The 19,259-nt window shown below is 40.2% G+C and overlaps 2 protein-coding genes across 2 annotated transcripts; both read right to left on the bottom strand.

Moving 5' to 3' along the window:
• Positions 1-5,226: 5,226 nt before the first annotated feature.
• On the bottom strand, positions 5,227-6,562 carry LOC120442321 (interleukin-1 receptor accessory protein-like). Its single transcript, XM_039618703.1, has 5 exons — positions 6,412-6,562; positions 6,291-6,332; positions 6,153-6,215; positions 5,939-6,068; positions 5,227-5,839 (listed from the first exon to the last, which is right to left on the bottom strand). The coding sequence occupies exons 1-5, from the start codon at positions 6,434-6,436 to the stop codon at positions 5,689-5,691; spliced, it is 411 nt and encodes a 136-aa protein (XP_039474637.1). The 5' UTR covers positions 6,437-6,562; the 3' UTR covers positions 5,227-5,688.
• Positions 6,563-6,648: 86 nt separating this feature from the next.
• On the bottom strand, positions 6,649-16,661 carry rnf121 (ring finger protein 121). Its single transcript, XM_031752534.2, has 9 exons — positions 16,455-16,661; positions 14,976-15,013; positions 11,805-11,946; positions 11,315-11,469; positions 11,086-11,193; positions 9,542-9,662; positions 9,328-9,461; positions 8,477-8,578; positions 6,649-7,930 (listed from the first exon to the last, which is right to left on the bottom strand). The coding sequence occupies exons 1-9, from the start codon at positions 16,530-16,532 to the stop codon at positions 7,810-7,812; spliced, it is 999 nt and encodes a 332-aa protein (XP_031608394.1). The 5' UTR covers positions 16,533-16,661; the 3' UTR covers positions 6,649-7,809.
• Between the last annotated feature and the right edge of the window lie 2,598 nt (positions 16,662-19,259).

The raw sequence follows: 19,259 nt of genomic DNA, 5'->3' as shown, positions 1-19,259 counted from the left end.
TCTAGGGTCAAATGGTGGAGAGTCCCCGATTTAAACCTTGTGGGAGTATACCCCCAAGAGGGACAAAAGGACCCCCTAATGATCCTCTACCTAATCACATGAGCCAAGGTGTGAAAATGGGTGTAGGTCACAATCAGCCAAGGTTTCGGGTGAGCTCATTGTGAAACCTAGCCCCACCCTATCATGTGATTTCCTGAGGTCAGATGGCCCAGGGATCTCAAAACTGGATTATAGATGGCAGACAGTTGGTGTCGTAAGCCACCGCCTCTTTTCAGAGATGGTCGCTGACAGTGGACATAAATGGCCCCTTTCACTCCTCTTTCAAACCATCTGTCTTCTCTGTCTCAAATGTGAACACTGGCATCCTCGAAAGAGTGACCTTTGTCCTTTAGATGCAGATGGACTGCTGGGTCTTGTCCCGGGGAGGTGGCTCTTCTATGTTGTGTCATGCGCTTGTGAAGTGGCTGTTTGGTCTCTCCAATGTAGAGGTCTGGGCATTCCATGCTACATTGTAGCAAGGAATGCTACAGTGTAGCGAGACAAAACTCCTAAACACAAACTTAACAACGTAGTGTATGCTGTACAGTGTAGGGAGGAATGCCCAGACCTCTACATTGGAGAGACCAAACAGCCACTTCACAAGCGCATGGCACAACATAGAAGAGCCACCTCCCCGGGACAAGACCCAGCAGTCCATCTGCATCTTAAGGATAAAGGTCACTCTTTCGAGGATGCCAATGTTCACATTTTAAACAGAGAAGACAGATGGTTTGAAAGAGGAGTGAAAGGGGCCATTTATGTCCACTGTGAGCAACCATCTTTGAACAGAGGCGGTGGCTTACGACACCAACTGCCTGCCATCTATAATCCAGTTTTGAGATCCCTTCCCAGACGCTTTAACGCACACTCACATCCTGGGCCATCTGACCTCAGGACATCACATGATAGGGTGGGGCTAGGTTTCACAATGAGCTCACCCGAAACCTTGGCTGATTGTGACCTACACCCATTTTCACACCTTGGCTCATGTGATTAGGTAGAGGATCATTAGGGGGTCCTTTTGTCCCTCTTGGGGGGATACTCCCACAAGGTTTAAATCGGGGACTCTCCACCATTTGACCCTAGAACTGAAGAAGCTTCTCGGATGAGAGGTGAAACGTCTTCAATCAAGTTAAAGAAGTCCAGATGCTTTTCTTTCCAAACTCCTTAGACTAGTTTGCTGACACAATATTCAGCACACGTTCTGAAGTGTGGCACAGTCGTCTAAATGACAGTAATGTGGGTAAGTGTAACAGAGTTACAATTGGACCACAACAGTGCTACATCAGATGGCGCCTCTGTATGTTTGTCAGATTCATATAAAGCAGAGCGTTCTGATGACCCACAGCAGCTACTTGCTTTACCTTTGAGCATAACTGGAGTTCAGGTTTTGAACCATCCAGCTCTTCAGCAGGGTTCATCCACAAGTTGCCAAACAAAAGTTTTACATGAAAATGCTGACATGCAATGTTGACTCCTGACAGACATGACTTATATCACAGTACAGAGGACAGAAAATCAAGATCTTTTACACAGTTGTCATTTAGTATCTTCAGTCAATTAGTATCTTCAGTCATTTAGTATCTTCAGTCTTCACTTGTTGCTATTAATTTAATGTGTTTTTGGGCCATTCCCACAGCATTTGTCACAACACATGTGAAGGTGGATTTGAGGTCCTCGGATGTGATGTTCTTCAACAGCAAACTCCTCTGAAGGATTGCACCCTCCTCTAGAGTAGATCTAATGAAAACACAGCCATTACAGCCCAGCTACAGACTACTGTTTTAACTGTTTTAATTTAATGTTCACTTCCACTGTAATTGTAACAAAGATACTCACTCATTAGATTCTGTTATCCTGTCGCTGCTGGGGGCGTTTTCGGGGAAGGTGTCATTGACAAGCCAGTAGATAAGAGTCACATCATCCTCACAGTTTGCAAACGCATCACAGTGAAGCACCAGTGGTGCACCTAGGAGGCAGAACACATCCATACATCTAAGAAAGGTTTCACAACAACACAGCCTGTCCCATCAAAAGAGACTTGATGCGTTACCTGGATGAGTTTTTATTTGGACAAAGCCTGGTCCAATCATCTCTGGAGATTCATCTTCAGAAACTGCAAAACATTCTAAAGTTAAAAATCTTACTACACAAAAATAAACCTTTTATCTATCCCATAACTATTCTGTACCTGGAAATCCATCTATGAGCAGCAGACAGAGAGATCCCAGAACTGTTAGAGACACAAAATGTTCACCACTGAATATAATGCAAAGAAAAACAAACTGTTTGGTATCATAATAAGTCCTTACCTTTCACAGCAGATGAGAGCTTCATATTGATTCCTCCTGTGTGAGTCTTTTGCTGCTGACCAGTGCTTCAGATTACTGTGCATATATATATATATGCGGGCACACACACACGCACACGCACACTTAACTTCCTTTTTCACCCACACAGTGTTTGCACAAATGAGATGTGCTGACTAATTCTTTGTGACATAATGGAGGGTTGTGAATAATACCTCGCAGACGTATGGACGAAACACACATGATCGAAGTGACATTTATTAATCAATCTGGATCAAAACAAAATGATCACATTTGGTCTGGTTACACACAGTCCTTTTACCATTTAAGCTGGTGGTGAGGTGCACAAATGGGCCCTAAAACAACTGCTTTATGCATTTAGTCTGACGGGTACCCACAAAAAGATTATCAACCATTCTCTTCCAGAAATTTCAGGATGGAAGATAATGCACATACCACGTGAAAATAAGACCATCCCCATCTGCATGCTCACTGTTAAAGGATCACTCTGGGATGTTTTTCATCTACATCTTAAAATTAACTTGAATACTTTTGATGGATTTTAGTCCAGTTACATTATAAGTTTGAATAGTTTATTTCTCTCCACACACAACTTTGACTGAAATTTGCTTCACTTATCATCATCATCCTTTCTGCTTAGTCTAAAAAAATAATTTAACTTCTAAAATCTACTTAAAAAATAACATAAGGGAGCATTATTATAATAAAAGTGTATGACTAATGATTTTACTCTGAGTTCATTCTAACTGCTTGTTGACCTCTTGTATTATTTAGTTATTCATGCAGTCATTACACTTTTTTGTGATCACATTTTTTTGTTGTTTTTAGACAAACATGAACATATAACCATAATGTCAACTATGATCAAGGAGGAAAAAAAGAAAAAAGTGTTCTGAAAGAGGCAAAAAGCAGACAAGAATGGGAGATGAACAGCCAAAAAGCAAAATATACACTGCCTGGCCAAATAAAAAGTCACCACCAAAAAAAAAAGGTCGCAGACTCTAATATTTCGTTGGACCGCCTTTAGCTTTGATTACAGCACGCATTCACTGTGGCATTGTTTCGATAAGCTTCTACAGTGTCACAAGATTTATTTTCATCCAGTGTTGCATTAATTTTTCACCTTGCGTTAATGATGTTAGAGTCTGACCCTTCTCCAGCACATCCCAAAGATTCTCAATGGGGTTAAGGTCTTGACTCTGTGGTGGCCAATCCGTGTGTGAAAATGATGTGTCATCCTCCCAGAACCACTCTTTCACCATTTGAGCCCATTGAATCCCGGCATTGTCATCTTGGAATATGCCCGTGCCATCAGGGAAGGAAAACCCCATTGATGGAATAACCTGGTCATTCAGTATAGTCAGGTAGTCAGCTGACCTCATTCTTGGAGCACATACTGTTGCTGAACCTAGACCTGATTAACTGGAGCAACCCCAGATCATAGCACTGCCTCCACACGCTTGTACAGTAGGCACTAGGCATGATGGGTGCATCACTTCATCTGCTTCTCTTCTTACCCTGATGCGCCCATCAGACCACAAGACCTTCTTCCATTGCTCCAGACTCCAATCTTTATGCTCCCTAGCAAATTGAAGCCTTTTTTCCCGGTTTGCCTTACTGATTAGTGGTTTTCTTACGGCTACACAGCTGTTCAGTCTCAATCTCTTGAGTTCCCTTTGTATTGTGCGTGTGTAAATGCTCTCACTTTCACTAGCCCTGAGTTCTACTGTAGTTTTTCTTTGATTTGATTCCACCAAACGTTTAAGTGATCGCTAATCACGATCATTCAGGGGTTTTTCTGGCCACATTTCTTCCTTGAACACGATGGGTCCCCAATATACTTCCACTTATTAATAATGCGTTGGACAGTTCTTAACCCAGTTTTAGCAGTTTCTGCAATCTCCTTAGATGTTTACCAATGATTTGACCCTTCTCAAACACACTAACATCTTTTCCACAACCATCACGTGTCTTTCAACATGGTTGTTTATGAAATGAGAAGCAACTCATTGCACCAGTTTGCCAGCTGAAAGATAATCGCCCATGCAGTAACTGTCCAATAGGAGGCTTGTACCTGTTTGCTTAGGTAAATCCAGGTGGCAACTTTTTTGGGGGGGCCAGGCAGTGTGATACAATAAACAATAAAATTCTCCACAACATGGGCCTGAAGTTTAACTGCGTCTTCATTGCTCCATGGGTTCTGGCTATGGACAGTTCAACATAAACAACATCCATTGCACTTGAGTGAGCAGTTGAGGTTCCCACCTTGCGTCAATTAACTATTTAGCAGCAACATAAAAACACATTTCTGAGCAATGCAGTAATTACATTTAAGGAGTTCTTTTATAGCTTAAACTACATAACTAAAAAGAATATGGACTCCTGTAGCTTTAATCACTACAGCACATCACAGACATTTGAAGTTTTCCTTTGACTCAAAATATCTGCATCATTTCTCATGAATCTGCTTCAGGTATCAATATAAAGCCCCGGTGATATTTGATAACTAGCAGTTTTAACTCAAGAAAAACAATCTTAAGTAAAACTCATTTTATTGTTTTTTTTTTTTCTTCAAATCAAATTAAATGAGCTGCTATTTATCAATAGAAATTATATCTGCTTTCAAGCATGAATCTAAAAAAGATTAAACACAACTTAGACATTGGCATGTTGACTGCGTCTACCAAACTAAATCTGCTCCCCAACAAAACAAGGTTGAGGAACCGAACTGCTTTGCTGACCTCTGCTGTACAGATGGTGGAAATGCTTACTCCGATATTATTAGGAATAGTGAGCAGTTGGCTTATTTCAAACATCTAAGTGTGAATAACAGTAACTCTCAAGGGAAACATGGTTATTGGTTTAAAAGTATATACATTTAATTTTCACTATTTTTTTTTTCAGCAAGTACAGGAACCGTACACAGGCATAGAAAACAGTTTGCTGACACAATATTCAGCACACGTTCTGAAGTGTGGCACAGTCGCCTAAATGACAGTAATGTGGGTAAGTGTAACAGAGTTACAATTGGACCACAACAGTGCTACATCAGATGGCGCCTCTGTATGTTTGTCAGATTCATATAAAGCAGAGCGTTCTGATGACCCGCAGCAGCTACTTGCTTTACCTTTAAGCGTAACTGGAGTTCAGGTTTTGAACCATCCAGCTCTTCAGCAGGGTTCATCCACAAGTTGCCAAACAAAAGTTTTACATGAAAATGCTGACATGCAATGTTGACTCTTGACAGACATGACTTATATCACAATACAGAGGACAGAAAATCAAGATCTTTTACACAGTTGTCATTTAGTATCTTCAGTCATTCACTTGTTGCTATTAATTTAATGTGTTTTTGGGCCATTCCCACAGCATTTGTCACAACACATGTGAAGGTGGATTTGAGGTCCTCGGATGTGATGTTCTTCAACAGCAAACTCCTCTGAAGGATTGCACCCTCCTCTAGAGTAGATCTAATGAAAACACAGCCATTACAGCCCAGCTACAGACTACTGTTTTAACTGTTTTAATTTAATGTTCACTTCCACTGTAATTGTAACAAAGATACTCACTCATTAGATTCTGTTATCCTGTCACTGCTGGGGGCATCTTCGGGGAAGGTGTCATTGACAAGCCAGTAGATAAGAGTCGCATCGTCCTCACAGTTTGCAAACGCATCACAGTGAAGCACCAGTGGTGCACCTAGGAGGCAGAACACATCCATACATCTAAGAAAGGTTTCACAACAACACAGCCTGTCCCATCAAAAGAGACTTGATGCGTTACCTGGATGAGTTTTTATTTGGACAAAGCCTGGTCCAATTATCTCTGGAGATTCATCTTCAGAAACTGCAAAACATTCTAAAGTTAAAAATCTTACTACACAAAAATAAACCTTTTATCTATCCCATAACTATTCTGTACCTGGAAATCCATCTATGAGCAGCAGACAGAGAGATCCCAGAACTGTTAGAGACACAAAATGTTCACCACTGAATATAATGCAAAGAAAAACAAACTGTTTGGTATCATAATAAGTCCTTACCTTTCACAGCAGACGAGAGCTTCATATTGATTCCTCCTGTGTGAGTCTTTTGCTGCTGACCAGTGCTTCAGATTACTGTGCATATATATATATATGCGGGCACACACACACGCACACACACACTCAACTTCCTTTTTCACCCACACAGTGTTTGCACAAATGAGATGTGCTGACTAATTCTTTGTGACAAAATGGAGGGTTGTGAATAATACCTCGCAGACGTATGGACAAAACACACATGATCGAAGTGACATTTATTAATCGATCTGGATCAAAACAAAATGATCACATTTGGTCTGGTTACACACAGTCCTTTTACCATTTAAGCTGGTGGTGAGGTGCACAAATGGGCCCTAAAACAACTGCTTTATGCATTTAGTCTGACGGGTACCCACAAAAAGATTATCAACCATTCTCTTCCAAAAATTTCAGGATGGAAGATAATGCACATACCACGTGAAAATAAGACCATCCCCATCTGCATGCTCACTGTTAAAGGATCACTCTGGGATGTTTTTCATCTACATCTTAAAATTAACTTGAATACTTTTGATGGATTTTAGTCCAGTTACATTATAACTTTGAATTATTTATTTCTCTCCACACACAATTTTGACTGAAATTTGCCTACTCATCATCATCATCATCTCTGCTACACCAAGACAATGCAGGGGAATTTAATTTAGCACTCACATATGCTGAGACACTGGATAAAGGTCAAACCAAAATGACTCTGTTGCCACTTGGCTAAAGATGGGTGATTCCCTGAAAAGAGGACATCATGAATTACAGTAACACTAGAATTTCCATTGTAAATGTAGGAGGTACCGTTTTTACCAATATGAGTAGCACTTTCTGACATATGATTACAACTTAAGGGCATATGACAGGCCCTTTTGAAACTGGTGCCACTTCTGGTCAAAATACGTGACCGATGTGAAGCAGGAATTGTAACTAAAGCAGTTGTGAAACTAATGTCTGTGGATATAGCGTTCATATATTTAGGAGCCCAGAGGAAATACTTATTACTCATGTTTAATAACCATCAGACACGAGGATGACACATTCCAGCATGATCCTTTAACCTTTTGACACTTAAGACATAAATTAGTAAAAAACCCCTCTAATGATTTCAAAAACCGCTTTACTAGGCCATGAGATACACAGACCAATCAAATCCTGGGAAAATGAGACACACATCCAATTTTAGGTTACTAAGAAAATTCAAATAAACTGCAAATACAGATATGTGCCTATAAATATGTACAAAAAGTATAGACACTTTTTTTTTTTTTAAAAATTGGTGTTTTAGTTCAATGTTAGGCCCTCAGTCTTTTTGAGCCAGTGCATAATCTTCTCCACATGGTATGTGTGTCCGTTTCTGCCGGTTTCTGCCGGCTACTCCAGACCCAGGACGTAGTTGATACCTTGCACAAATCCAATAATAACAGGCTGCCAGGCCACCAAGTACCGAAGCCAGTCTAAAAGTTGTCCATACATGACGTGCGGTCTTTCCCAGCTAGAATAGAAATGGTTAAGGAAATAACCCTTGACAACAATCAGAAATGATAAATAAATGGAGAACAATAAAGAGGTCAACATGTAACCCCAGTGATGACGCATCACAAGGAAGCAGAAACCTTCATCAGCTCCTGAGAAATCATTAATTATTATATATAACATGTATTTGTCAGTTATATAAAGTGTTTTTCCAACCCACAAAAAGGAACAGGAACCTCGTATACAATTTATGCTTTGGCTTTGTTTGTTCAAAATAGCCTGTACTTAGCAGTATGGAACACCCCCCCCACCCCCCCACTCCCACTATGCTGTGACTTGGCATAATTAGGTTTCAGTGCTTTGTTAGATCTCATCTGTCATACTTGCTTTTGGACTTGAAAGTACATTCAAAACCTTCACAGGGTCTGTTTTTGTCAGCATTTCTATGCAGAAAGTTATTATTTCATTAGAATCTTTGAAATTACAACTAATTCAGGAATCATTCAATATTTAGTTTAAAAAAAATGTAACTAATGCAGACAGAATCCCAGAATAAAAAGGATACGGGTTACTGAACATCCTCTTCAGATCCACCTTCTCTTTGCAGTACGGACACATCTGCTTCTTCCCGACGATACACCATCCTCTTATGCAGAATTCATGGAACCTGGATTTGGAGTTAAGGCTCAAATACTGAATACTCGGACATCTTTGAACATTCATCCAACATTGATGCTCTAATACCAGTCAAAAGGACAACATTCATCTGATATTAAATTATTTATACAAAACAATAGTACAATTTAAGGACAAATGATAATTTCAACTACAGATAGCACTGCACTGTAGGGCGAGACACTTGTACTGCACTGTTAATTAATAATTACATTTCAGTTTGCAAATATGTGTTGTTTTTTGTTTTGTTTTGTTTTAAATCTAAACCTGGTGTTGCTTTTATGTGTAATAAAAGAATAATTTTCAGGTGTGGATAATGCAATTTTGGTCACATCTTTTTATAAGGAAATAATTCCAATATTAAAGATAGGTAAATTTTAAACAGCATTTTAAATAGAAAGTTGATTTCCTATAAAGAATACATCAAATAACCTGTCAAACTTGATCCAAAACCCAAACAAACAAAACAAAACACAAATCGTGAAATGGCACTGTGTATCATTTACGACACACAACAGATCCTCGGGGAAGTAACAGAGACATCAACAGTCTGGCATAAAGGTCAGGTAAACCCTGGCAATTCCTCTTTGAGCTGTTAATTGAGTACACAGTGTAGTTCCATGCCAACCCATGACATGCCTTTTATACCAACAGAATTCTCCATCACGCACCTTAACTTCTCTTTCACCAGTAACCATTAAAAGCACGAAGATGTGTCAGTAAATGTCACAGGAAGGATACACATGGTTGCAAGATAATCGATATGTGTTCTCAATGATCCCTTCCTCACTGACATCGACAAGGATGGGCTGACCGCACACAGCACAGATGTTGTCCGAGAGGTGTTTGGTTGGCATGCCGGATGCACTGTAATACTGCGGGAGGGAAAAGGCTACATTCAATTTTAGGTTACAGCCAGGAGAAAATATACACCGTTTTAAATTTGTGTATTTACCCCAATGGTTGAAGCCATGAAGTCTGCACACATCTCTGCAAAGTCCCTTCCCAGGACCCCGTAGTACAGTCCATAGAAGAGAAGTGAAACACCAAAGTCCATGGCATCCTCTGGCTTTATCCTGGACAAAGAACACAGTACTGAAATCATCTGACTGATAATGTTGTTATTCAACCTGAAGTTCAGTTTGCTCCATAAGACAGACAAATGCTTTACATTTTTGGTGAAAGACTAGACTATAAAATTTCAATTTTCTGTTTTTCCCCTCTGTTTAAAAAATAAGTAATAAATAAATCACTATATTTCACCAAGCTGTTAGAAATCTATCCTCTTATGATGATCCCAGAACATCAAACCATAATCAGTGATATCAGCTTCTGTAAGTCTGATCTGAATTTGGAAAATTATGCATCTGTAGCATTTTTACTTTTCGTGTGTAAAAACTGCTGTCTTGTTCTACTTGTTGTGAAACAGAACAGACAAAATATGACGTTTTGTAACTGAAAATTACATTTTATGAAAGCACTGTACTATAAAGTACAGAATTACAACTGTCAACTACTATAAAGTTGACAGTTGTAATTCACCTTTTTATACATGGAGTGTAGGGAATAATTATTTGATCCCCAGTTGAAGTTGCTCACAAAGAAATGAACAGTCACTAATTCTTATGGTAGTATTTTTATTTTAATGGAGAGGACAGAGTATAAACCAAAAACAAAAATGCACTACCTTAAACTGGCCTCAGCCACTGAGTCTGTCACTGAGTGAAATGAGTATTTGATCCTCATGCAAAACATGACTTAGTATCTGAAGGTGAAACCTCCAGATACTAAGTCAGTGTCTGTAATTGATTGACTGGTTGATTGACTGTAATCTGTGTGGAACATGGCCACAGTGTCAATCTGTGGGAGGCAGAATTCTGCCTGGGTGGTACAGGACTAAATACTTATTGCACTCAAGGACAAATCAATGTACAACTTTTGTAATGTGTGTTTTCATGATTTTTGGTGATCACTCTGTCTCAATTACAAAAAAAATGAACAAACTGACAAACTCAGGAAGGGCTCAAATAATTATTTCCCACACTGTACACGTGAGGCCTGTTAAAGAAGGCAGGTTTAATGAACTCAGAAAGTTGAAAGAGTTCTTCGATGGTAAAATCATCATCAAAGTAGTCAGTCAAGTAAACAGATACTTTTCACTAAAGCTTCTTCTTGTAATACTCTCAGCTCTCAGTTATGTTGGAAAATTCTGTGTGTAACATCAAGTACTTTACTTTATAAATTAGCAAAACCCAAATCACATAGATGGACAAATACAAAGGAGGAAAGAAATCGTAATATGGAAAACAGCGCCATCTAATGGCAGCCAATTGCTAGAGGATGCATCCACCCAATCACAGAACCTCATACATTTAAACATGAAAAAGAACGTTTCACTGAAAAAAATATTTCTATAGTCTCCCATTTGAAGGGTTTTAATTGCAGTAGATTGACATTCACTGATATTTTTAAAAAACTGAACTAATGTGCAATACATACCTGAATATTAGGTTAATACCAAAAAGTGTAAACATGACGACAGTGTAGCCAACTATTCCCGTGGCATAGCTGATTTTATACAGAAGGAGGAACCACTTGTACACCAACCTACACAAACAAAATAGTTGAATCAGAATATATCAGGATATTTTCCTGACAATTCTGTTCCCACAGAGAGAGAGGAATGGGTATATTTACAGGAACGTGTGAGTGTAAACAATGGCTTTACCTCGGTGTGGTGCAGGCCAGAGGCTTACGGGTAGCACGGAAGGAAATGTACGCTGTGATTACAGAGAAGATAAACCACGTGGTCAGGAACCTCCACCAGTGAAGTTTGGTAGTAAAGTACAGAGGAACTACCCACATCTGGAACAAAGTCACCAACTACAAGACAGCAAAGTGTGTGCGTTAGAACATTCATGCAGTCCTGACTACCATCAGACTGTGCAAACACAAAAACACAAACATATAACAAATGACTTCAAATTTTTGATGATGTGGAAGAAAATAAGAAATTACAGGATCTCTCTTTGAGAAAACAGGTTTAGCTGGAATTATCTATGAAAACTAAGAAACCATAAAAACCACAGCATTTACTGTGCACTTTCACTTCCCCATTCACACACACGGACACACACATTCCCAACCGAACAAAACTAAAACTGTTTTAATTCAAACTGAATGATTGCCAAATTATTAGTGTTTCTTTTGTGCCTTACATTGTATGACTTTGGATGCCTCTGTTTCCACTGCACGAGGACTAGCTGGGCGACAACCAGGGTAACAATGAGGATCAGCACCATCTCTGCGTGCATGGCCTCATGGCCTTTGTGTTTGGCATGCATTCTTGCATGCTCCATCCTGTGGAAAAACACAAACTTAATTCAGCAACTGGCAAGCCTGATTAGACTGTGATGCCTTAAACAAAGCATAAACAAAACTTGCGAATTAATGCGTAAAAGCTGTTCCAAGATCAACTCTACATCTTCAAGTACAAACATTTTGTTATACAGATTAGTCATCCTCTTGATATGGGTCAGCAGATGGATGAGTATAATGTCCAATATCTTTTTTATCTTTTTTTTTTTTAAAGTGCAGAAGACATCCAAAAAAAGAGGGCTGAGTAATTTAGAAATGGTGTCCTGATAGTTTGTTCAAAAGATAAATTACACCTCTGACTGCACTGTGTACAACAGTCTTAGTACTGTCTGTAGCAGTGTATGCATCACAGCTAAGCAGACAGTCATGCTGAGTCAAGCGGCGTTATTACATTAAGCTGCTAACTAATTTGTTAAAGACATTACTGGTAAGTTATTAAGCTATCATTCTATAATTTTCTTTTTTCAACACAACTATAAGACATTGTATGAATAAACATATTTGCAATCAATATCCGATTTTTCAATCCCTAAAAATAATAAAATAAAAATAATAATAATCAATAATGGCCAAAGAATCCAGAATCATATTAGGAAAATCAAAGGAGTTTGCAAAGAAAAGCGTCTGGACTTCTTTAAGTTGCTTGAAGACGTTTCACCTCTCATCCGAGAAGCTTCTTCAGTTCTAAGGTCAAATGGCCGAGAGTCCCAGATTTAAACCCAGTGGGAGTATCCCCCAATGAGGGACAAAGGACCCCTGGTGATCCTCTAATCACATGCGCCAAGGTGTGAAAGCGGGTGTGGGTCCTAATCAGCCAGGGTTTCGGGTGAGCCCATTGTGAAACCTGGCCCCACCTTGTCATGTGAATTCCTGAGGTCAGATGGCCCAGGATGTGAGTGGGCGTTAAGGCGTCTGGGAGGGAACTCAAAACTGGATTATAGATGGCAGACAGTTGGTGTCGTAAACCACCGCCTCTGTTCAAAGATGGTCGCTCACAGTGGACATAGATGGCCTCTTTCACCCTCTTTCAAACCATCTGTCCTCTCTGTCCAATATGTGAACATTGGCATCCTCAAAAGAGTGACCTTTATCCTTAAGATGCAGATGGACTGCTGAGTCTTGTCCTGTGGAGGTGGCTCTTCTATGTTGTGCCATGCGCTTGTGAAGTGGCTGTTTGGTCTCTCCAATGTAGAGGTCTGGGCATTCCTCGCTGCACTGTACAGCATACACCACGTTGTTCAGTCTGTGTTTTGGAGTTTTGTCTTTCGGGTGAACCAGTTTGTGTCTGAGTGTGTTGCTGGGTCTGAAGTACACTGGGATGTCGTGCTTGGAGAAAACTCTCCTGAGTTTCTCTGATACACCGCTACATAGGGGATGACAATGTTGTTGCGTCTGTCTTTCTTATCCTCCCTCGCTGGTGTCTGATCTTCTTTTCTGTGCCTCTTTGCTGACTTTATGAACGTCCAGTTAGGATAACCGCATGTTTTCAGTGCTTCCTTTACATGTGTGTGTTCCTTCTTTTTCCCTTCAGGCTTGGAGGGAACATGTTCTGCCCGGTGGTGTAGGGTCCTAATTACTCCAAGTTTGTGTTCCAGAGGGTGATGGGAGTCAAAGAGGAGGTACTGGTCTGTGTGTGTGGGCTTCCGTAAACTTCAATGTTGAGGTTGCCATTCTCTTCAATGTGCACAGCGCAGTCCAGGAAAGGCAAGCAGTTGTCCTTTGTGTCTTCCCTGGTGAACTTGATGTTTTTATCCACAGCATTAATGTGCGCAGTGAAGGATTCCACTTCTTGTGTCTTGATTTTGACCCAGGTGTCGTCTACATATCTGTACCAGTGGCTGGGTACTCCTCCTTTGAAAGAGCCAAGAGCCTTTCTTTCCACTTCCTCCATGTAAAGGTTGGCTACAATAGGTGACACAGGGGAGCCCATGGCACAGCCATGTTTTTGTCTGTAGAAGCCTTCGTTGTATTTGAAGTATGTAGTGGTAAGGCAGAGGTCTAACAGTGTGCAAATCTGATCGGGTGTAAAGTTGGTCCTGTCTTCCAAGGAGGTGTCTTCTTGTAGTCGTTTTCTGACAGTCTCCACTGCTTCCGTGGTGGGTATGCAAGTGAAGAGAGAGACTACATCAAAGGACACCATGGTTTCATCTGGATCCAGGGTAAGTTTCTGGACCTTGTCGGTGAAGTCGGTGGAGTTCCAAGCACGACATCCCAGTGTACTTCAGACCCAGCAACACACTCAGACACAAACTGGTTCACCCGAAAGACAAAACTCCAAAACACACACTGAACAACGTGGTGTATGCTGTACAGTGCAGCGAGGAATGCCCAGACCTCTACATTGGAGAGACCAAACAGCCACTTCACAAGCGCATGGCACAACATAGAAGAGCCACCTCCACAGGACAAGACTCAGCAGTCCATCTGCATCTTAAGGATAAAGGTCACTCTTTTGAGGATGCCAATGTTCACATATTGGACAGAGAGGACAGATGGTTTGAAAGAGGAGTGAAAGAGGCCATCTATGTCCACTGTGAGCGACCATCTTTGAACAGAGGCGGTGGTTTACGACACCAACTGTCTGCCATCTATAATCCAGTTTTGAGTTCCCTCCCCAGACGCCTTAACGCCCACTCACATCCTGGGCCATCTGACCTCAGGAATTCACATGACAAGGTGGGGCCAGGTTTCACAATGGGCTCACCCGAAACCCTGGCTGATTAGGACCCACACCCGCTTTCACACCTTGGCGCATGTGATTAGAGGATCACCAGGGGGTCCTTTGTCCCTCATTGGGGGGGATACTCCCACTGGGTTTAAATCTGGGACTCTCGGCCATTTGACCTTAGAACTGAAGAAGCTTCTCGGATGAGAGGTGAAACGTCTTCAAGCAACTTAAAGAAGTCCAGACGCTTTTCTTTGCAAACTCCTTTGACTACGATGACCTGGATGACTGAGAACCTTCACAGACATATTAGGAAAATGTATACATAAATGGCAAAGACACTAACCTCCACTTCTCTTCTGGTGAAAGCTTGGACAAATCATACTAAAGAAAGAGAGAGAAAAATAAGTAACAAATTATCAAACTAAAAGCTTGTATGAAATTACACTCTTCTTTTTTTTTTTTTTTTAAATTGCGACATATGATAGTGTGCACACTGATCACAGAATCATTTTAAAACTCCTATAAAACAAGTTAATCCCACCAAACTGCAGCATTTGCTTCACCTTTTGCACAGTTGGCTTCAAACCCCCAGATCTTACGCTGCATACCAAATACAGAGCAGCTAAAAAAACAGTAATGGGATTGAAATATTTAAGTTTGGTTGAGCAGCAAGATATAAGGCAATTTCATCCTGAAATATCTATATTTAAACAACAAGAACACTCAGCATGCTTAACCAGTAGTCCCTCCCATGTTGTTGAGCTTGTTAAGCTACTATCCCTGTATTCAAAACAAAGAACTGTTGATGACTCCTCTATTTGTCATCTGCTAAATAAGGTATATGAATAACAGACACAAGTACACATTTAAGGGCTCACATCCATTTATTACGATGCTCCTTATAAAAAAATTTTTTTATCCCTTTTTACCTTTTATACCTTGTTACCATGAAAACAACACATTTTAGGTATACCTGCCAATCATTAGCTTCATTGCATTTTATTCACTTAACAGATTAGCTCATCTACGTGTTGTTTTTCACTGCACATACTAAGATGTAATACAAAAATAGGTCAGTGTGCCACATTAAAGTTCCTACTGAAGGGTTTCTATTCAAACCAGATAGAGTGAACTCATCAGTGACGGATGTAAAGACCTCTTTGGGATTTTTCCAGGTTGTGATGCCACTTTTGCATCACAATAAGTGTTCTGCCTCCTATCACCTGCTCTTCACATCTCAGACTTTGAGAGCTTTTATCACGGACTTGGTTCACACCGTGACCTTATTTAGTTTAGCATCTAGCTCGACTAAGGTTGACCAGAATGTTGAAATCCCACAGGAAGTGATGTAGTCTTTTCTTCTGTCTGACTTGTCGCGGCTAATGCATTTGGTGACCTTTGACCCCAACAGCCACATCAGCCTTATTTGTAGGGTTAATAATTCAGACGATCACATATTTCACAGCTCAGATCAAAAATTCGCGAGTGCACAAATCTCTTATGAAATTCAGTATTTTAAAAAAATAAGTAAACTTTGCTGCTATGGTGCTACTTTAGTCACATTAAAGTAACTAACAAAAATTAGCTAGGCAGTTGGAAAAGTGTCCTTTTACGCTTGCACTGTCGCTTTGACCATTGAACAGAACAGTGCATTTTATACACACACACCTCTGCTCAGTAAAATATGGCTAAGTTAACAAGCAGCTAGCTACTTACGGGAGACTAAGCCCAGGAGTAGCAGTTGGGTTAGCAGCTAGCAATACACCACATCATAAATCCGTTTTATCTGTCACAATACCTCAGTACGGTCCGTTATTCTCACCTGGTTCGGTTCATCGTGATGCTCCAGTCCATGGTCGTGCTCTACACCATCAACCTCCACCTCAAACACCCCGGCCATCTTCGGAGTGCTGCTTTATCGTTCCGGGTACATTAGCATTAGCGAAAAACCGGGCACATCCGGTCTTGGATGTTTTTCTTCCTTCAAAATAAAGGTCGGGACATGTTCTGAATTTTTAGCTTAGCCTTTTGTTGTTCCCTCTTGAAGTCATAGTTAATGTTTGAAAGTCTCAGGTCGTCACCGTAACATTTTTTCCCCACATTTAGACGGTGTTTTGGACGGCGCACTGTATTTTGTCGCTATGATTCTGTAGCAATTTGCTATGAAGATTAGATAAAATAAGCAAAGATGAAATAAGATAACAAAAGATAATCACAAAAGTTTTTACACCTGAATTCAATCCCACCACCATGCCAGGGGTCTTTCTGTGTGGAGTTTGCATGTTCTCCCCATGTTTACGTGGGTTCTTTCCGGGTACTCTGCCTTTCTCCCACAGTCCAAAGTCATGCAGTTGATGGGGATAGGTTAACTGGTAATCCTAAATTTCCCATAGGTGTGAATGCGGGCTTGAATGTTAGTGCGAATGGTTGTCTGTGTCTGTCCAGGGTGTACCCTGCCTCTCACCCTGAGACAGCTGGGATAGGCTCCAGCTCCTTGCATGGATGCATATATACAAATACTCCTCTGTCACACAATCCTCTGCACGTACTTCAACATCCCTCCACTGCACATGTGCAAACCACCTCAACCTTGCCTCTCCAAAAAGTTTAACCTGAGCTGTCCCTCTGACAAACTCATTTAAAATCTTGTCAATACTCATCCTACCTAATAAAAATCCTCTGCATTTTCAACTCAGCTTGATAAATACAGTAAAAGCAGCAAAGCAAGTATAAGATGTAATTTGCCTCATTAGGAGAGTGTAAAATGCAGCTGAAAGTGCAACAAAGTCATTCAGTGTATCAGCGTTTATTATTGTGACACAGCAGACTGAAAGAAGCTGTTAACATGAGAGAGATCATCAATCGATTTCCAAGATCTATGCTTGTGACACATATAAATATGAAATTCGGTGTTACAACTTGTTTTTGGTTTTGAGGACATTTACAAACATGTCACCAAACTGCATGGACGACCCAGTCCTGTTGCAGAAACACATAATTGCATGTTCTAAGCAGGGGCGGATCTAGAAGGGTGGCATGGGGTGGCAAGTGCCACTCTAAAATGATCCCTTGCCACCCCAAGTGCCACCCCAGTTTTGCATATGACAGTGTTGTTTATTAAAATAAGATAGCATTAACAGTTTGAGCGCAGTTACAGTCAACAGTGAATATAAATGCTAAAACTGAATATATTGCATAGTGTTCCCCCCTCCATCATTAACAAATGGTTCAGCCCATAGCAGGACGGCTTTTTCCTTGTTTTCAGTAGCAAGCGATGTTTATGATTGTGCCAGAGCACATTTTGAACAACACCATGGGAATTTCGGATTTTACACAGGTGGTTGGATGTTACACTCTGGAAATGGAAGGAAGGTGAGTGTTATTAACCCTCTGTGGTCCACAGACACGCTGCACCTCCAAACCACATGACTATTTTAAGCTGACTTAGCAACACTTAGCTGCAGCCACTGAGTCTCTGTTTCAGCCCACTTTGAAAGTTCGGACTTCAAAGTTTTTAATTTTTAATTACAGGCCAGTAAATCCAGAGTTATGATAATATATATAAGCCATGCTTTTTTCTAAATACTGTCGTCACGTTTTTGTGTGTGTGTGTGTGTGTGTGTGTGTGTGTGTGTGTGTGTGTGTGTGTGTGTTTTTAGCGTTTTCTATGGACAGCGCGAAAACAGTAAAGAAAGAAAAAAGCCACCTCTTTCCTATCGGTGGAAAAAAGTACCATGTCGACCAATTAAAAAAAAAAAGTCAACATGTGGGATTTGGATGTTTAGGAAGAGGGAAAAGTTTTGTGATTGATGGTAATGGCAGAGAGACAGAGCGAGCGAGTGAGAGAGAGAGAGAGAGAGTGAGTGAGTTTTTAGATGTGGGAGATTTGTGACGTTTAGTGTGCAGTGTATACTTAGTGTGTTGTGTTGTCTTGTTTGTTATTTTTGTTATTTATTTATTTAAAAGGGACAGTGCAGTTTAACATAGTTCAGGTGCAAGACATGAGACTGATGTACCGCACATAGGTTTATAGCTACTGCTAATTTTCAATAATTGTCCCTTGTTGGGCTTACAATCTAAATAAATACATATTACAATAAAACATACATTTTCATAAAACCAAATTACATCATAAATACAATTACAATTAATAGACAATAATGTAAAATAAAATTAAAATCATCAGATAAAATGACTACAACTTTGGTTTCCCTTTAATCACACTTTAACCTTCAATGTAAAGGATCTAATGTCTGTAATCAGTTTGATATCGGTTGGAAGTGTTTTCCACAGGTGGCAAGCCTTTATAGAAAAAGCTGACTGACCGAATGTAGATCTGCGGTATAATATCTTACAGTTACCGTTCACCTTACTCCTAGTAACACGATTACTGTCTTGTCTCTGAATGTATCTATTGAGACACTCTGGGGCCATCCTATTTATACATTTAAAAACTAATTTAAGATAACACCAATGATTAAAACTCTTAAAACTAAATAAGTTATATTTCTGTAAAATGTGACAATGATGCCACCAAACCGATTTTTTATCCATTATTTTTAAGGTTTGATTATATAAAGATACCACAGGCTGAATTGTAGATGGTGCTGCTTGAGTCCAAACTGTC

This window comes from Oreochromis aureus, linkage group 10, assembly GCF_013358895.1.
Source record: "Oreochromis aureus strain Israel breed Guangdong linkage group 10, ZZ_aureus, whole genome shotgun sequence".
NCBI classification, from domain to species: Eukaryota; Metazoa; Chordata; class Actinopteri; order Cichliformes; family Cichlidae; genus Oreochromis; species Oreochromis aureus.
The sequence above is the reverse complement of the archived record's forward strand: the minus strand, read 5'-3'. Positions and strand labels throughout refer to the sequence as shown.

Coding starts and splice junctions, on each gene's coding strand:
- LOC120442321 (XM_039618703.1), bottom strand. CDS start 6,436: ATGAAGCTCTCGTCTGCTGTGAAAG. Junction 6,216..6,290: donor GCTCATAGATGGATTTCCAG/GTACAGAATAGT, acceptor AATGTTTTGCAG/TTTCTGAAGATGAATCTCCA. Junction 5,840..5,938: donor AGGATAACAGAATCTAATGA/GTGAGTATCTTT, acceptor TGTTTTCATTAG/ATCTACTCTAGAGGAGGGTG.
- rnf121 (XM_031752534.2), bottom strand. CDS start 16,532: ATGGCCGGGGTGTTTGAGGTGGAGGTTGATGGTGTAGAGCACGACCAT. Junction 15,014..16,454: donor ATCACGATGAACCGAACCAG/GTGAGAATAACG, acceptor CTCTTTCTTTAG/TATGATTTGTCCAAGCTTTC. Junction 9,462..9,541: donor TCATGGCTTCAACCATTGGG/GTAAATACACAA, acceptor TCCCTCCCGCAG/TATTACAGTGCATCCGGCAT.